General features: G+C 33.4%; 1 protein-coding gene across 1 annotated transcript in view; it reads left to right on the forward strand.

Moving 5' to 3' along the window:
• Window positions 1-20,226, forward strand: part of LRRIQ1 (leucine rich repeats and IQ motif containing 1) — a 173,931-nt gene continuing 153,705 nt past the window's right edge. Inside the window, exons 1-7 of the mRNA XM_060023871.1 lie at window positions 1-144; window positions 1,315-1,426; window positions 5,926-6,017; window positions 7,220-7,337; window positions 7,931-8,154; window positions 11,934-12,008; window positions 15,933-17,570. Of these exons, the coding sequence (XP_059879854.1) occupies window positions 1-144; window positions 1,315-1,426; window positions 5,926-6,017; window positions 7,220-7,337; window positions 7,931-8,154; window positions 11,934-12,008; window positions 15,933-17,570 (2,403 nt within the window). The remainder of the gene's footprint in view (window positions 145-1,314; window positions 1,427-5,925; window positions 6,018-7,219; window positions 7,338-7,930; window positions 8,155-11,933; window positions 12,009-15,932; window positions 17,571-20,226) is intronic.

Below are 20,226 nucleotides of genomic sequence, written 5' to 3' on the forward strand. Positions count from 1 at the left end.
ATGATGGAAGACAACGATGATGATGATATAAAGCTCAAAGAAGAAATAGAAGCTGAATTGGATAAAATCAGCATTTCTTCCTTGGAAAAAGATGATTTTGATAGTGATTCAAAATCAGAAACCCAGAGTGATACTAGTGATACAGTATGTGTTGTGTTGTATTTTTGAGCCTTTTAACTGGATAAGCCTTTTAGGAGAAATATTACTTTTCTCAGTGTGTTTTGTATATTTATCTCATTTTTTCCTTAGGGTCATCTTTAAGCAATATATATTAGTAGATATTTAGATATAAATGGTATATTGAAGGTAGAAATTACCTATAATTTCACATGTATATGCGTGCATTTTTCACAAAATTGGGATTGTACTATACGTATAATTATGTGTATATATATATACATGTATCTGCACACATGTGTATGTTTGTATCCTGCTTTTTTTACTTAATCATGAGCATTCTAATGTGATTAGATATGCATAAAAAGCAAAATGTATGTGAAATCTTTAGACCAAAGAATAGTTACTTTTTTGGAAACCAAACGTTTATTTTCTTTTCATTTGTGTATTTTCTCCAATGTTTATATGCCTAGAAAAGTTATTCATGGATTCATTCTTTTATATAAAAATCCTTAATCCAATGGAAACTTATTTTCAGCTATGTTATAAAAAGTAGGTCTAGTTAAAATTTTCCTGCATATATTTAACAAATATTCCCAGGGTCACTTATGGAATAATCCACCTCTTCTCAATTGATTTGTCATATCTGTTGTATATATTTAGTTGTTATACATATGATCTGTCCAAGGCTATTTATTCTTTTCCATTATTGTGTTAATTTTTGCCCTATAGTGGTTTTATATTTTTAAATATAAAATGGGTCAAATTCCTTTAGTAGTTCTGCTATTTCAAAATCTTTTCAACTAAGCTTTTTTCAAAAAACTCATTTGTCAAGTTTCAAAAAATAATTACAATTTGATTTTTAATTAGGATTGCAATAACCTACATAATACTTTTGGAGAAAATAATATTTTTATATTATTGTATCTTTTTATTCACAGCTAATTTAACTGTGACAAAAGTTCTGAAATTATTCATTTGAATATGAGATCCAACAGAATCATGGATGCAATTTATAACCACCTGAAAATTAAAAGCAAATTTTAACCAAATATATTTGTTTGAATTATGCTCTTTATACAGAGCCCTTTTACCTCATTTACACATTTTACTCAAATTTTTGGCATATCAAAACAGATTTTGATACATAGTTTTAGTAAAGAATTTTACAGTTTCTTTTATTATTTACATTTTTAGGATTTAGATGGATTACCTGACTCAGTTCTTCACTGTATTAACGTCATAAAGAATAAAAGTAAAACTGTTGAAGAGCTCATTCTTCAGGACGTGGAAGATACTGATGTTTTAAGTAAGTACAGTTTTCATCTGCTTGGCAGATAAGTTTTCTGTAAGTATGAATAATGAATAATTTATTTTAGAAAATTAAACTGCTTGAAGTTCTTGTCTCTTGTCATATACAGGTATGTGCATTTATCTCTAATAAAATATCCGTAGTATATTGGTCTGTTCAATTTAGTTCATTCATTTGTTTTACTTACTACCTTCCTTACGTCTCCAGTAGGTACTAGCCACTAACAATTTGTTTTACCAGTTCTAATTAAAACCAGGCATTCTATTACTTTATGTTAAAGAAAAGAAAACTAATTGTGGGACTCTTTTAGAAGTATCAGTTCATACATATTTTTGGAGAAAAATATAATTTATATCAAAGCCTCACAATCTTTATTTGCTTCAACTGAGCAAATTTACTTCTTGCAAATTTATTCTAAGAATAATAGAATGAACAAAGATTTAACTAGAATTAATCCTGGCTTAGTTTATAATGAAAAATGGTAACAACCTAAATGTTCAACAGGACATTGGTGTGTCTAACAATACACTCATTAAAAAAATACGGCTTAGACAATATTTAGTAACATAAAGAGTTTCATGATATACTATTAAAATTATTATGAAATTTGATGTCATTTATAAAAATATTAGTATAAACTATAATGTGGATATTCATAGATATTTGTACGAAAAATATTTGTGAAAGGATATGTTCTAGCCACTGAGAATGCAGCAGGGAACAAAATAGGCAGAGGTCCTCTCTTATTCTAATGTTCTGGTGTGGGGAGACAGACAATAAACAAATAAATACATATGTAATATTTCAATAATGGTAACTTCCATGAAGGAAGGATTTTAAGATAAGGGGATAGGGACTTCACTGCTGGCACAGTGGTTAAGACTCTGTGCTCCCAATGCAGGGGGCCTGGGTTTGATCACTTGTCAGGGAACTAGATCCCACATGCATGCCATAACTAAGAGTTCACATGCCACAACTAAGGAGCCCGCCTGCCGCAACTAAGACCCAGTGCAACCAAAAAAAAAAAGAAAGAAAAAGAGAAGGGGATAGAGATTGAAGATTGCTATTTTAGATAGGGTAGGTCAAGGAAGGCCTCTCTGAGGAGGTGATATTTAAGTAGTGACTGAAATGAGACAGTAAGCCACATGGGATATCTCAATGAAGGAGAAGTGAGTCACGTGGATGTCTAGAGGGCTGGTGTTCCAGAAAGAGGGAATCGTAAAGGCCAAGGCACACTGAGTGGGCGTAATATGTTCAAAGAATAGTAAGCCTTTGTGGTTATATCCAAGAAAATAAGGAGTCAGATCATACAGGGCTCTTATCAATCCAAGATGTGGACTTTGGATTCTGTTCTGAGTATATGAAGGTTTTTGAGTAAGGAGTGACAGAATCTGACATATTTTGAGACAATCATTCTGGAGACTCTGCAGAGAAGATGGCTTGAGGTAGCAAGAGTCCACTACAAGACTGTCACAGTAGTGTGGTTAGAGATGAGAGTGATTTGAGTAGAAATGATGAAAAACAGTCACATTCTAGAAAGCATTCTTAAGGTAGAAAGAAACAGAAGTATTTATTGATTGATTTGTATGAAAGGAAGAGAGGAAATTTGGCTCCAAGGTTTTTGTTCTGAGTACCTGTGTGAAAGGATATATAAAGACTTATGTAGACCCTTCAGGTTTTAGCAGTGCTTATCTACAGTCGAGTTATGGAGGATTTTAATGGTTTTCCTATTTATATTTATATATTTATATATAAACTAAGGTTTATACAATGAAAATGTATTTTAAATATATTGGCAAGTATAGAGCCTAATTATGAAAAAAAGCAAGGGAAATATAATTATAAAAAATTAGTTACATGAAAGATTATATAACTACAGTTATAACAGTGGTTTAGAAAATTATAAGATCCCATGTATATAGCTCTAATCAAATAAGTTTGATAGTCTCAATGAATAGAATAATTTTCTAAGAAAATTCAAATTATCAAAATTGCTTGATAAAGGAGAAGACATGATTAAATCAATAATTTGGCTGAAGGTGGAAAGAGATTTCTTCTCAAGTGTCATTAGGAACTAGGGATAATTTTGCAATTGAATTATTCCAATCCATCAAGGAGCAAAAAAATCTGCATATTATATAATATTTCATTTGTAAAAAACTGCACATTTTATTTTTATTTTTTTTTTTGCGGTACGCGGGCCTCTCACTGTTGTGGCCTCTCGCATTGTGGAGCACAGGCTCCGGACGCGCAGGCTTAGCGGCGATGGCTCACGGGCCTAGCCACTCCGCGGCATGTGGGATCTTCCCGGACCGGGGCACGAACCCGTTTCCCCTGAATCGGCAGGCAGACTCTCAACCACTGCACCATCAGGGAAGCCCCAAACTGCACATGTTAAATACAAAACTGTGCAAGCTTCACATACACATACATAAGAGAAACTGAGGCTAATTTTATTTATGAATATGGATGTACTGATTAGGGCTCTCATTTGTAGACAAAAGCTGTTTTAGCTACTTTAAGCAGTAAGGTTTTGGGGAGTATTTGTGTAAAACAAACTTAGTGGCTTAAAATAACAGTATGCTGTTATCTTTTATATAGTTCTGTGGGTTGACTGGGCTTTAGCTAATCAGTTCTTGCTTACATTTCTTATGCATTTACAGTCAGATGTTGATTAGGGCCACAGTCATCTGAAGTCTTTACTGGATTGGAATTCTAAGATGGCTCACTGAAATGACTGGCAGTGATGTTAATTGTTGGCTGGGAGTTCAGTTGGAGCTGTCAGCTGGAGGCACCTATGTGGTCTCTCCCTATGGCTTGCATGGCACCTGGATTCTGAGAAACAGCATCCTGTGAACAAAATATCAAGAGACTAAGATGGAACCCTGTAAAGATTCATATGACTTATTCTCAGAAGTCATGCAACATCACTTCTACTACATCCTGGTGGTTACATAGGGTCAGCACAGATTCTGTGTGGGAGGGGGCTACACAGGGTATCATACCAGGAAGTGTGGGAGTGACATCTTTGGAGACTAGCTATTACAATAAATAAAAGAATTGTTAATAGAACTGAAGAAACAGATTCTAAGCTGAACATCCAAAGTGTAGAAAATATACATGCAAGTACATTGTAGAACTGGGCTGCAGCAGGAGCTGCTGATATAATAAAGAAATTCAGAGACATTAATCCTCTACTATACCCTGCTATCTCCAACCCAAAGCACCCCCTGTCATAGTCTGAGCCAGAAAAATGAAAATCTCTCTCTCTGCCTTTCTTCACACATAATATTTTTATGAAAATAAAGACTGGGCTTCCCTGGTGGCGCAGTGGTTAAGAATCTGCCTGCCAATGCAGGGGACATGGGTTCGAGCCCTGGTCCGGGAAGATCCCACATGCCGTGGAGCAGCTAAGCCTGTGTGCCACAACTACTGAGCCTGCACTCTAGAGCCCACAAGCCACAACTACTGAGCTCATGTGCCACAACTACTGAGCCCGTGAGCCACAACTACTGAGCCTGTGAGCCACAACTACTGAAGCCTGCGTGCCTAGAGCCCGTGCTCCGCAGCAAGAGAAGCCACTGCGGTGAGAAGCCTGTGCACCACAATGAAGAGTAGCCCCCGCTCGCCGCAACTAGAGAAAGCCTGTGCGCAGCAACGAAGACCCAATGCAGCCAAAAATAAATAAATAAATAAATAAATTTTAAAAAAAGAAAAGAAAAGAAAGACTTACACAAATGTATCAATTGGCAGAACCTAAATCACCCTCAGAAACCTAGCTTCAAAGGCATCTGGAGAATGTTATTTTTGCTTTTCAGCTCTCACATAAGAAAACATGCCAGAGAGGTTGTGAATTGGTGTTGAAAAAGAAAATCTATAATAATAGACAAAATAGGTGTGAATAGTCAATTAGCAGAATGGTCATCTGTAAAAAATAGTTTACTACTAGGGAACATTACCATGATAAAATATGTTAATTGAATAAGGAAAAGAAACATAACTACATCTGCACAGATGATAAAAACACAATAAAATTCAACAAAAACTCAAAAAATTGGGAATGAAAGTTTACTTCATTCACACGTTAATAATTGTAATCTTTTAAATTAAGACTTTTATTAAAGCATTTTCAGTATCTTGTGCTGAAAGATTATACTGCTAGTTTGTGGCAGGTAGAATTGAACTTTTGTTGGTTTCTAATCAAGGTGTCATTGTGATATTAAACACAGCATTATTCTGTGTACATGGAAAATGAACTTCAGTCTAGAATATGAAAGGTGATAAAGAGATCTAAAGATCTGTTATTTTTATTTTTGAATAAAGATTACAGATTTCCTATGTTCTTTGTTCTTCAGTATTTCCTATTGTTTTGAGTTACTGATCAAGAATATGCTGTGGTAGAATTTGAGATTAAAGGATGATGAAATAGTTTGGGATTTTAACATGTTGTGTCCTGCTCTAATATTTAAAGTTATAATATTTCTTTCTCTTTATAGGCTATGATTATGGAGCAGTTTCTAATAATCATATGCATTTAAGGATAGAATTACGAACTGAATGTAAAGAAAATCCAGAACAATTAATGAAGGTATATGTTGTTTGACTGAAAGTACTCAATATTACAGTTAGAAATTTACCTTTACCTCTCACGTAGCATTTAAAGTTCACTGGCTTAAAAATTTAATTATTTTAAGCTAATAATTTTTGGATTTGTTTCCTCCTCTGGCATATAATATAAAACAATATAAATTTCAATCTTTAAAAATATTAGAAATAGTGATTTGAACCATCAATACTTGGGAATTTAATGTAGATAGGAGAGCAGAACTATATTGAATAGTATTTTTTCCCTAAAAACTCCAAGGAAAACAATGAAATATACTCTAATATTATTACTTTGCTTAGGAATGTACTATGATCCAGTGGAGACTTTAAATACCCTGTGGAAACTTTAAACGTAGAATATCTTATGTTAGTTTTTTTTTAAAAAAAATGGTAAAACAGAAACATCCGTAAAAAAGTAAGAGTAAAGGAGAGCCTAGCATTTTTGGGTGAAACTCCCGGAAATGTATTTAAGAGAAAACCTCTTCCACAGGTTCAGCATCTTGAAATCATTTTTACTTCTCATTTTACCCAACTGTAATTTTACCTTACTCTATTCTTGCTCTCTGTGTATTTAGCATAATGTGAAAATTACTCGTATGTATGTTTCTTACTCTCTTTTTTGGTAACCCTCAAACCTGAAATATATTAATTTTGAATTATCATATTGCTACTTCAGTGGAATAGATATCCTGTACCTTTCAAGCTAGAATATATAGAAGTATAATTATGGAAAAGTATTAATCAAAATTATAACTTGTGTGTAAGTCAGGGCAAATTAGAGAATAGTTCTGTTTTTAAAACATACTGAATATATTAGCAATTTGTATATGTGAGCTATTGCTGCAGATAAGAAATATAGAAAGGTATTAGGAGGAAAACACATATTAGTAGAAACATTTTGACATGATTATTAAGCAGTTTAATTGAATATTGTGAGTAAATATTAGAAAGTAATTAGAATTCTGAAATACATTAGGAGGGTAAAACAGAGTGCGCTTGCATGGAAAAAACATTTTTCTTCACCATAAAGAGAATAATTATCAATATGCTATATAGAATTGTATTTGAGAGTGATTTGAAGTAAATAAAGTTCTATATATGTAAATACTTAATGCATTATTAAAATAATAGCTTTACTCTCTATTTTGTTTTTCTTTAATCATTGGTACTTTTTTAACCTCTTAGATGTTATCTGAAATAGAAAAAAAAGAATTTCTGAGAAGTAAAACTCATTGTGGCAGTCCTGATTCTGTTCCAGAGCCTGATCCTTGTGATTTGCCTGTGGATGAACATGTTTTGCCAGGTGGACTAAATTGCTTGGTGATATTTATGATAATTTTTATGTGATTGACCTTAATAATCTGAAAAAAAGTAGACAGTTTTCTTTTGACATTTAGAAGAATATAGTCACAATATTTGAAAAATATTGTGTACTTGCTATGCTTATTTAATTACATGTTCTCATAGTTTTTTTTATGACTCCTAATTTAACTTCATGTAAGTAGAGTTAAAAATTTTCCACATTAAAAAAAAAAAAATTTTCCACATATATAGCTGACTGCAATAGATATACGCAGACCTGAATTTTTTAAGTGTCTCTTAACTGTGTTCCTTATGTATCCCTTAACTACACACATGCACACACCACACACACACACACACACACACACACACACACACACACACACACATTAGGTTTTTATAGAAGTCTTATGGAATACTTTAAGGCAAGTTATGTGACTTCTTTATTGATGCAATGGAATTTACATGTATTTTGCATACTTTTACTTTGGTAATATACTGACATTATTTCTTTATTTTGAAATTACTTTTAAACTTTGCACTGGATCAGATTTGACTGTTTTGATTTAAAAATTGTTCTCCTCATGAATACAGATGATGCTGATATAAATTTCGGATACTGTGAAGTGGAAGAAAGATGTAGGCAGTCCTTTGAGGCTTGGCAAGACAAACAGAAAGAACTAGAAGACCAACAGAAGCAAACTCTCAAAGCTCAGAGGGATAGAGAAGAAAAGCAGTTTCAAGAAGAAGAAGAAAAAAGACATTACTGGATGAAACAGTTTGAAGTTGAAAAGAAGAAATTGGAGAATATTCAGAAGGTAAGGTTTTTTAATTTTAATTTTTGTCTTTCATACATTTAAAAAAATCAGTATCTACTTCTGAACAGTATTGATGTTTTGGTTTATGGTGCTAATTGAGCTCCATTCTATGGGTTTTAATTAGTCCTAATAATCAAAGCAGTTGACTGTGGATTAACAGTATTAATATGGACTCCTTGCCTAGTTTTCATGAAATTCATTAGAATTTCAGGTACTGCTTTGAAACTTCATAGTTTCAAAGATTGTCCTAAAAAAGCTGACATTTACTACATAAGTTGTTACTTTTCTACACCCTTCTAATCATAGAAAAAGGCAATAGAATTTTCTCAATCATGTAATGTCCTTGCTATGTGGTCTGATATCTAGCAATTTTGTAAAACATATTTGGTTGAAGTGGTTTAGCCATGTAGGTGATGGTATGTGCCTCATTCCCATAAATGAGCTAATTCCTGGGAATAGAAATTTTTTGGTGTGAAGGAATTTTGTGTTTTTTTCATTTCTGTTTCCTCCCAGCTGCACCTCAGGTGGTCCTTATCCTCAGGTCATGGTAGTGGCATATTGAGAAACTGGTGGATTTCTAGGACCTACTTGTGGGCCATTAGCCCGTTTAGAATGTATGGATAACAGACAGGACTTACATCTCTTGTTTTACATTACTAAAGTTGCCTTATATATTACTCACGACTTACTAGTTTGAGTGTTCCATATAGAGAACCTTAGCATGTAGTCACATAGACAGTTCAGGGTATTCAAGCCTCCAGTGTTGAGTACACTGCATTTCCTGATTATATAGAAAATAAATAAATTAAAAAGTGATAATATTGTCTAACCAGCTTGGCCATGGCTTTTTCTAATAGTAAGCGATGAATGTTTAGCTTTCTTTTAGTTATATTTTCCTTTCCACAGCCCAGATTAGTCATTTCCAAAAGTCAGAAGCTTTTTTTTTTTTTTCATTCCAGAGTAGGAGTGAATATAATGTAGATTCTTAGAGAAGTGTTTGCTGGCTTGTGGTAAAACGTATTATTGCTATTGGTTGTTAGTGATATTTTCAAATATTTTCTAAAAAACATCTGATTTTAAAATTCTGTTCAGCTAAGTTGCCATTTTTATTTGTTTTGTAACAAAAATTTACTGACTACTTTAAGGGCAAAGCTTTCAGCTATGTGCTTACATGATACAAAAGAGATTTAACACCAGGGCCCTACCCTTGAAGAATTGTAACTTGTTTTTCGAAAGTAATTTGTGCTTTATCATAAAATTATGATTTAAAAAATATATATGACATTAGTAGGTTTAATGGGTTTCTAAATGTGTGCTTTGTTTTACCTTGGGGCTTGAAAGTTTTCCAGTGAGACCATTCCGTAATTTTATAATGATGGATCCTAAATAATTTACTTATTTAGTAATTCTATTCTGTGTCCTTTGTTAGCTTCCTCTTCCATTTTCCAAAACAGCTATCGTAAATCTCTTTCCTTAAGAGTTCTACCCAACTCCTCCCTCCTCGTTATTAACAAATTATCATATAACATTTTTGCATCGATTACAAATTTCTTTGTCTTTCTCATCCTGCATCTAGTTAGCATCAATCTCTGTGGTCGACTTTTTGCCTTTTTTTTTTTTTTTTTTTTTGCCTTTGCTCTTATATCAGTAAGAGAGGTTTCTTCTACCAAAGGCTAGCTTTCCCGCCTTTGCTCTATATTCTATCATTTTCCAGTTTACCCCGGTTTTCCTTTATGTTGAAACACCCCTACAGCTTCCTCCTTTCTTATTGCTTATAGGCACGTTCAATTTTCTCCTGTCCTAGAAACAAAACAAAAGAAAAATCATGAGATCATTTTCCTTTATATGTCTCACGTCAGCTGCTCCTTAGGTCTACTTATCATAGGCAGGCTTCTTAAGGAGTAGTTATTTGTGCTCAATCCATTTCCTCATCTCTCATTCAATCCTAAATCTGCTAGGGATCTTCCACCACCGCCCCAGTGAATGAAACTGCTTTTGACAAAAATAATCAATGTTTTCTAAATTGGCTTGGACAAAAATAACCAATGGCTTCTAGAACCATACTCACAGGTTCTATTTCAGTATTTATTTTTGCCTCTTTAGCATTTCATGCCAATAAAAATTTGATTGCTGACCATTTCTTTTTCTCTTGACTTCTGTGGGACCATACTGCCTTGACTGTCTTCTTACATGTTTGGCCGTTCTTCCTTGATATCTATTTTAGGCTTCTTTTTCTCTTTCTCCTTGAATGTGGTCCTACCAAGGATTCCATCCTTTGTTCTTTCTTTTCTTACTCCATGTGTTTTCTCTCTTGATAATCTCAAACACAGTTATGGCTGTTCAGAACCAAATCTATAGTTATAACAAAAAAAGTCGAACTACATAACTCTCCTACACTCAGAACTTAATGTATCTAAAGTTGAATGCACTGTCTTTCTTTCTGAATCGTGCTCCTCCTCTGGTGTTCATTATTTTGATGAGTTACACTATCATCATAGTCGAAGCTAGAAAGATATGGACCATTTTTAACTCTTCTCTCTCTTTTACTATCCTCTTCCTTCTAATAGTTATATTATTCACTGTCTCATCCATATGTCTACTGCTACCCCATAGTTCAGGATGTCCTAATGTCTAGCTTGGAATATTTACTATACTCTCTAATTGATCTTCCTACTTTTGGTCTTGTATTCTGTAAACTCATGCACCATAGTGCAGTTGGTAGGATAACTATTTTCTAAAAAAAGTTATGTCCCTGCTTAAATGCCATCAAAAGTTTCCACAATTCCTATAAGATAATGTCCAAAGAACTTTTCTCACTTCCTTTTATCCAGTCAGTTGGCAGTTTATGACCATTTCATATTTACATCGTGTTTGTGTCTCTTCTGACTCCTCCTACCCTATCTGCAGAAGGCCCTCATTGGTTCTCACATGGACTTCTCTAATACCTACCTCACTGATCTCCTTAGTGTCTCTCCTTGACTTACTTTCTCTAATTCTATCAAATGTAACCTTATAATTTTTCTAAAACAGAGCTGTAATCATTTTCCTAGCTCAAAAACATTTAATAAATGCCTAAAATGTTTATTTAATCTCTTAAAAGCCTAATAATTTCAAAAACAATCTTTTGTATGAAACCTTTCATGATCTTCTAATTATAGCACCTATTCCTACCATAATCCTTATAGTTCTTATTTTGTGATAAACTTATTTTGCTAAATTTGGGGCAACGTGTGAATGTATGATTGCATTCCCATATTATTAAAGGTAAGGTTTTTGAGGGAGGGGATTATATTTTACTGATTTTTTTTTTATTCTGCAGAGCCTTTACAAAGTAGATGCTAATAAAGAGTTAATGAAAGAAAACAATTACCCTCTGAACTGATTTATTATGTGAATTAAATGAAATGGTGTGGAGAGAAAAAAATTGTAATGCAAAACCCATCTTAACACACATTATCATCTGTAATTTTTGCATTGTCCAGGAGTATTTCTAGCCAATGCATTTTATTATATGAATAAACATATAAATAAACTCAAATAAATAAAACGACTTACCCAGATTGTAAATATCTTTATATGCTAATGGGAACCCTAGGTATCATTTTATTATATTTCAGGTTGGGATTAAAGTTGTTAGCCCAGTACTAATAACTGAGGACCATTGGGTGAGTTGTTATCTTTAACCATTGTTTACAAATATATGTCGTAAGAATCATACATAATAAACATAATATTGTTTGATAGTTGAATATAATATTTCAATATTATCATATGCTCAGCAAGAACAGGACAAGATGAATGATGAACTTCATAAAGAGGAGAAAATATGGAAGGAGAAATTTAAACAGCATGAGGTATGTGTTTGTTGTTTTTAAGCAGCACAATAATCATTCTCCATTTGAAGTAAATTACTATGCTTGGAATGGATATTTTAAAATAATATTGCCTAGTTGGTATAGGATTTAATTTACTAAAGTTTTAAAAATACCTTAGTTATAGAAGCTCTCATTGAAATAGAATGTCTTGAAAAGGAAAATAAACTGGTTCAATGAGTGAACATGTCTATATACTCTTGTAATTGTAAAATTTCTTTTAAGTTTTGAGAAAACATACTATTACGAATACTTCATTATGATTGAGGATTGTTATAAAAGGTGACTGCATTTCTTTAACACAACTAATTGAATGTGTTAAATAACCCCTTTAAATTTAAGATGATCCTGATGACATGTTTATTGTTTTAACTTTAATTTACTCCACAGTTTTTATATAAAATTATTTTAAATAATTACAAGTAAAAAGTAGATAAAATTTCCCATAATCCTGTAATGTAGCTAAAAATATTAACTATCATTGTATTTTTTCCAAGTCTTTTTAAAATTTATACAAACACATTCCTGAAAAAGTATGTTTATACTGGCCATCTCTAAATTAAAAAAAGTTGGTTAGGGCTTCCCTGGTGGCACAGTGGTTGAGAGTCTGCCTGCCGATGCAGGGGACCCAGGTTCGTGCCACAGTCCGGGAAGATCCCACATGCCACGGAGCAGCTGGGCCCGTGAGCCATGGCCGCTGAGCCTGCGCGTCCGGAGCCTGTGTTCCGCAACGGGAGAGACCACAACAGTGAGAGGCCCGCGTACCGCAAAAAAAAGAAAGAAAAAAAAAAGTTGGTTAGACATGTGAAGACACATGGTTCATTATGAATGATAAGAAAAAAAAAGACAGTAGTGGCTCACTTTCAGGTAATACAAATGTTGGAGTTAGGAGAGCCATTAAAATACCTCTTGCCCTGTTGGTGGGCATGTAAATTGATACAGCCACTATGGAGAACAGTATGGAGGTTCCTTAAAAAACTGAAAATGGAACTACCATATGACCCAGCAATCCCACTACTGAGCATATACCCTGAGAAAACCATAATTCAAAAATAGTCATGTACCACAATGTTCACTGCAGCTCTATTTACAATAGCCAGGACATGGAAGCAACCTAAATGTCCATCAACAGATGAATGGATAGAGAAGATGTGGCACATATATACAATGGAATATTACTCAGCCATAAAAAGAAACGAAATTGAGTTATTTGTAGTGAGGCGGATGGACCTAGAGTCTGTCACAGAGTGAAGTAAGTCAGAAAGAGAAAAACAAATACCGTATGCTAACACGTATATATGGAATCTAAAAAAAAAAAAAAATGGTCATGAAGAACCTAGGGGCAAGATGGGAATAAAGACGCAGACCTACTAGAGAATGGGCTTGAGGACATGGGGAGGGGGAAGGGTAAGTGAGAGAGTGGCATGGACATATATATATATACACTACCAAATGTAAACTGATGGCTAGTGGGAAGCAGCCACATAGCACAGGGAGATCAGCTTGGTGCTTTGTGACCACCTAGGGGGTGGGATAGGGAGGGTGAGAGAGAGGGAGATGCAAGAGAGAAGAGATATGGGGATATATGTATAATTGATTCACTTTGTTATAAAGTAGAAACTAACACACCATTGTTAAGCAATTATACTCCAATAAAGATGTTAAAAAAAAAACCTATAACTATCATGCAGTAGCAAAATAATTAAACAGGTGATATGAAAAGAAAATTAGAATCTTTAATGAAATACCAAGTATATATTCTAGAGTTGAATAGTTCAGTGTATAAAAATAAAATTTCAGTGGATAAGTTTGACAGTAGATTTGACACAGCAGGTGAGAACATTAATGAATCTGAAGGGAAGTCAATAGAAAATACCCAAATTTAAGCACAGAGAGGGCAAAAAATAATGGGAAAAGCAGAAAAGTATACAAGAAATATGGGATACGTAATGAAAATATAAAAAATGTGTATAATAGTAATCTTGGAAGGAGTGTAGAGAATGGGGCAGAACCTATGTGTAAAGAGATAATAGTTGAAATGGTTTCAAATTGTTTTAGAAAAATCAGTCTGAATATTTGAAGATGGTTAAAGATCTCCAAGTAGAATCAATACAAAGAAAATCACACCTGAGGATTTAATAGTATTGAAATTCATGACAAGAGGGAAAAATCTTAAAAGCAGCCAGAAAAAAAGACACATTACCTAAAAAGGAGCAGCAGTAAGCTGGCAGCTGAGTCCTTAAGTGAAATGATGGAAAGAAGAAGACAGAATAAAAAATTTAAGTGCTAAGTGTTAAGGGTTTCTTTGATCATTAGTGTTCTTTGAATCCAGTCTTCCTCTGCTTTCTGGACTCAGTTTTCCCTTCCTGCAGTATATAGCTAAATACTTGTCAAAAATATACTTTTGGACAGCAAATTTTCTCAATCTTTGCACAATTGAAAATGCTTTTATTTTGCTTTTAAAACTGAATGATTAGTTTTCTTGGACACAGAATGCAGGTTTATTACCATTTAGTTTTAACAATTTAAAGATATAACTCCATTGCATATTTATTTATTTTTTCACATGCCATCTATGATTGCAAATTTGATACTCATTCATTACATTCTTTTGAAGCTTTGGGATTTTTCGCTTTTTACATTCATCCACACATATTTGCTGGTTTTCTACTGTGTCCAGGCACTTCTGTAAGTACTCAAGATACAGCGGTGAAAAAAAAAAGATACAGCGGTGAATAAAACAGAAAATAATCCTTGCCTTCATGGAGTGTTCTGAAATATTGCTAGTATCTAGTATATGAGTGTATCAGTGTGTGTGTGTGTGTGTGAAGTTAACTCTGTATCTTAACAGCCTTTTGTTTTTTTTGGTTTAGAAAACATATTTTTCTATGATTCTCTTTCCTTTGGTTTTCCTCAGTTCTTCATTTTGGAACTCCTATTAGTCATATGTTGAGGTCTCTGTGTTGATCCTCTTTACACCTGAACATCTCTGACATATATTTCATAGCTTTGTGTTTTATATGTTGTTTTGGGAGACACCTAATTTTGAAGTTTTTGTTTAGGCAATCAGCTGTTCAGCAATTTTATATTGATTTTTTTATTTGAGTGAGTCATATTTTTATTTGAGGACTTGCATTTCATTTTTATATGAGGTTATTCTTGTTTACACATTTTTTTCTTAAAAATATCTTTATTTTAATTTTTACTTAAATAGCTCTTTTCTCAGAAATTGGTTCTTCCATCTTCTTATTGAAGCATTTTTATTGCCTCACATCTTTTGTGTTAGTTTTTCTCAAATATTTGCCAAATTTTGTTGATCTGTTTACTTTTGTTTTAGAACATTAGTGACAGTGATATTTTCTCACCTACCTCCAGATTATCTCACTTAATGCAAAATGTGTTTATCAACTTTCTTAATAGTTGAGAAAGGTTAAGACGTGTAACTAGGCTTACTTGTATGTACTACCTCACCTTCCTGGTATTATAAGTCACAAAATAGTTCCCCACTTCTGCAGTCCCTGTGCTAGTTCCTTTATCAGAACTCCCATCTCGGAAAGTCTGAAGTCCTTTTCTCCTACACAGATTTTAGCTTGAGGCTTTTCTTTCTTTTTCTCTGTATCATTCAAATTTCATAAGCTTTCTATCTTCAAGGAATTCCTCAATCTGTGTCTGGGTGGCTTAGTATAGCCATAACATTACAGTATCAACTTACTAACTTGATAGAAGCTCCTAAATATTTAAAAAATTAATATACCCTTTAAAATAAATTAGTTCCTCTAAGTAAATTTTGTATTGACTTTACTATGATTTCAGTTTTAGTATTTGTTCTCAATCTATATTTTGGATACTTCAGTAACATCTCACATTTAATTTATGCTGACTACTATTTATCTTACTTTATTTTAGGAATTTATTAGAAACTTGCATTTACAAATGGAAGAAGAAAGAAAAAAATTTAAAGACCTACAGGAAAAAGAAAAAATGCGTTTGCTAAAACTGCAGCATAATGCAGCTGTAAAAATTCAAGCTAAATATAAAGCATTTGTGGCCTACCAAAAATATGGCCCAATCATAAAGGAACAAATAGAAAGTAAGAAAAGGAAAGCTCAAGAGTGGAAGGAAATGGAAGCAAAAATACGACAAATGGAAGAAGAAAAACGAAAAAGATTAGAGGAGGAACAAAGACTAGAAGAAGAGATAAAAAAGCAGAAGCAAGAGGGAAGGAAAAGGAGAGAAAAAGAATATGAAGAAAAAAAGAACATCCTGAGACAAGAAAGAGAGCAACAACTAAAGAAGGAAAAATTGAGATTAAGAGAAGCTGCAAGAAAACAGCTAATAATAAGTAGAGCATTAAAAAACGGAGATGATAATGCCAAATATTTAACTGTCGAAGATAGATCAAAGAATAAGGATGATGTAGCCCGAAGACTAGGGGATGAAAAGTCAAAGAAGTGGAAAGGTGCTCCCCCTTTGCCAGTTGAAGAATTGAATAAGAGAGAAAATGTAGATAGACACCTTGTATTGAAAGAATCAATACAAGTGCAATTAAAAGAATCTATATCAAGCCAAGCAATTTTGCCAGTATTTAAAATGGAAGAAAAAAATGAAAACCTAGCAAAACAATGTTCAGAAGAATCGGTCAAAAAAGCAAGGAATTATGAAAACATAGACCAAAAAACTCAATTGGAAAACCTAGATCTAAAAGAAAATGTGAACGAACAGTTTCAGCTGCAAGAATTAAACTCTCAAATACAAAAAGAAGTCATGAAACCTTCCATAAATGAGATTATGAGACAAGAAACCCAAATAATCATATTAGGACATAATCAAGAAATTAATGAGGTAAACAGTGAAGCACAGAAAATAATCGATGATAATCAACAGAATAAGATACAACAAGTAGAAAAAGAAGAGATATCAGAACAAAATGGAACATTACATGAAGACAATAATATGAAGAAAATTTCAGTGATTTCAATAAAACAAAAACCACTACCACTAAAATTAGAAAATCCTGCAGATATAGGGGAAAATATAACACTACAAGAAAAAGAAATTGATTTAAAATCTAAAGAAACTGAGGAGAACCCAAAAGGCAGTGCTCTGAATAGTGACTTGGTTTTTAACACCAATGATGCTATGATAAATGTAGAAGGCAAAATAAACAAGCAAAATTATATTTTAGGTAGAGGTGCTCCTTGTGAAGACTTGGGTGGCAATACTGCAAAAAACTCTTTGGTTTTTAAAGAAGTTAACTCTCTGAAGTCTCAGATTAAAGAAATTCCAGAAGAATGTCATGAAAATAGAACTGAATGTGAAAATATAGTGACCTGCTCTGTACCAGAGCCAACACTTACATTTTCTATTGAGGAAAAGAGGCTTGCTTGGATAAAATCATTTAAACCCTGGTTTGAAATTTTCAAGCAAAATCAACAGAAGAAAATTGTTAGGAGAAAGAGACTTGTAAAATGCCCAGTCAACGTGATGCCCCCTTTGAGTACACTAGAAATTCTTCAGTGTGGCCCTTGGAATACTTTACAGCAGGTATTTTATAATACTTTTTTCATACTGAACTGTGATTGGTTCACTAAAATGTAACTTTAAAAATCTTAATAGAAGGCGTATTTTATTTATTTATTTAATTGAAGCGTAGTTGATGTACAATATATAGCTTACAGGTGTACAATATAGTGATTCATAATTTTTAAAGGTTATACCCCATTTATAGTTATAAAATATTGGTTATATTCCCTGTGTTGTACAGCATATCCTTGTAGCTTACTTTATACATAATAGTTTGTACCTCTTAATCCCCTACCCCTATATTGCTTCTCCCCCCTTCCCTCTCCCCACTGGTTACCACTAGTTTGTTCTCTGTTTCTTGGAGTCTGCTTTTTTTTGTCTCTCAATCAGTGAAGTTGCTAATTAAATATTTCTCCTATTTGAGAGAGGTTGCACTTAAAAGATCTCCTCAATTAAAAGTATTCAGGTCATCTTCTCCTTCAGTGAAGCACTATGAAGAGCTTTGATTTGTCTTGAAACCTGTGTTCAAGGGCCCTATAGCCATTACTAGGCTTCCAAGAATGGAGGTATCTGGGAATGTAGAGCTGAATTAGAATAGGAAACTCCTAGCTTGATACTCAGGAGTTAGTCTGCTTTAGTCCTGGGCCACAACACCACCTAGTGGCTCCTTTCGGGAGGAAGTGGATTTCCTTGAAGTGGATTTCACAAGTGCTGTGAAAGAAGGGCTTACAACAATGGAAGACTCTAGAATTTCTATATAGAAACAGAGTTATTTAGTCACTTGCTATATAAACATGGTACGTCTATGCCTGAAATTTAAAGTCGTTGTCACCAAATGCTACTAATTTTCTATGTTTATGGAAACAGAGTTTCAATCAAAAATAAGACAGAAACTAAAAAATGTGTAGAAAAACAGGAAAGAATATTTCAAATAGTGAAGTTCTAGAAAGGATTTAAGATTAAAATACATATGTTTATCTGGGGCCTGAAACTCAAATGTATTTATAAAATTTATTTAGTTTCTTGGTATAGGTAGATGCCTAGAAAAGGAAACATTCTTATTAATACATATGCATTATTTGATTCATTCACTCAGCAAATATTCATCTGTCTAATATGATCAACCCATATTTATTGTTAGATTAAAGGGACAGAAACAAACCCCAGTCTTTTCCCTTATGGATCTGACTATGGTAGACAAAAAGGCATTAAACAAATAAATACACATAAATACATTACTGCAGATTTTGATATTTGCTATATAAGATTTCAGGGTATTCTGTGAGAGAATAACAAGATAGTAGGATTTAAAGAGATCTCTGGGATGTGAAAGAGCAGTATAAAGAACAAGAACTACTTTGAAGTGTATTTTTGTTTCCTAGGCAATGTATTTTTCATACCTATCAGACCTATAGAGTTACATATAAAATCTCTCAATAGCTCTTCTACTACTTTTTTTTCTTTAGCCATGTTATCTCTGGAATCATTCTTTTCCTACTTTACCTAAGATGTTGCTGCAGGCTTTCTGAATGGATGACATTAGATACTAACACTTTATTTTATTTAAAATAATTTTTTTCATGAATATCTATTTGGGCTAGGCATGAGTGACAGCTTCTTGCCTACAGTGTTTGTTTCAATAGTTCAAGAAACCAGTAGTGATCTTCTCTTTCGTTGTGGTTCTCTGTTTTGTCCAGTGAGAGGAGCACTGAGAAAGTTAAGACGTATGAGCCTCTTTCTCCTTGGTGTTTCTTCTTCTGCCCACTCTGTTCCTTCTATGGAACTCTTGTCAATTTACATAAAGTGAGGATTAACCTTTTCTTATACTTGTTAGAGCAAGACCTTGTAAACGGTAATGTGTATACAGATCACCTGGGGATTTGTTAAAACGTTGATTCTGATTCTTTAGGTCTGGTGATCAACTGCAGCGTACTGCATTTTTACAGTGCCCCTGGGTGATGCTGTTGGTGCTGGCTCATGGACTAATTTGAGAAGCAATGTTCTAAAGTACCCTGTAATCCTTTGACTACTACTCAAACAACTATTTCAAACATTTAATTTTTCTTTGAAGCATCAAATATACAGTATAAACATGAAAATATAAGTGCATGTGCCATGTAAGTGCTGAAGTGTTATAAAAACCATCTTGTAACTTCCTTACTTTGTTTTTCTAATCTCTTAGCTTCACGTCTTTGTCATTATCTGCCACCTTTGTAAAGTCCTTCTGGAGTAAACCTTTAGAAGAGAAAAATTTATTCTTCTGGAATTTCACCCAGTAGTCAATTCATTTTGCTTATGTTACTCTCTCACTTTGAGCCTTCAGGACATGATTCAGGTCTGCCTCTTGTCCATACTTCTTTATTTATTGCCAGACAAATAGTGGTTTTCATTACTTGACTGTGAGATGGATGAGTGGGAGGATGGATAAAGGGATGGAAAAAGAAGTCCAACTGAATGTTAATCTTATCTCCATATTATTATCAGCTTCACAATTTAGCTAGGTTGTATTGATTAAAATGAAATTAATATAAAAATTACTTGAATGTAATTTAATAAAGTACTAACAATCCCTGTATCAAATAAGATCAGGGTTCTAATTTTATTTCTGCCATTTACTGGCTGTGTCACCTTGTGCAAGGTGCTTGATCTTTCCCTTCCTGAGCCTCAGTTTTGTCTT

Source organism: Delphinus delphis, chromosome 11 (assembly GCF_949987515.2).
Source record: "Delphinus delphis chromosome 11, mDelDel1.2, whole genome shotgun sequence".
Classification (NCBI taxonomy): domain Eukaryota; kingdom Metazoa; phylum Chordata; class Mammalia; order Artiodactyla; family Delphinidae; genus Delphinus; species Delphinus delphis.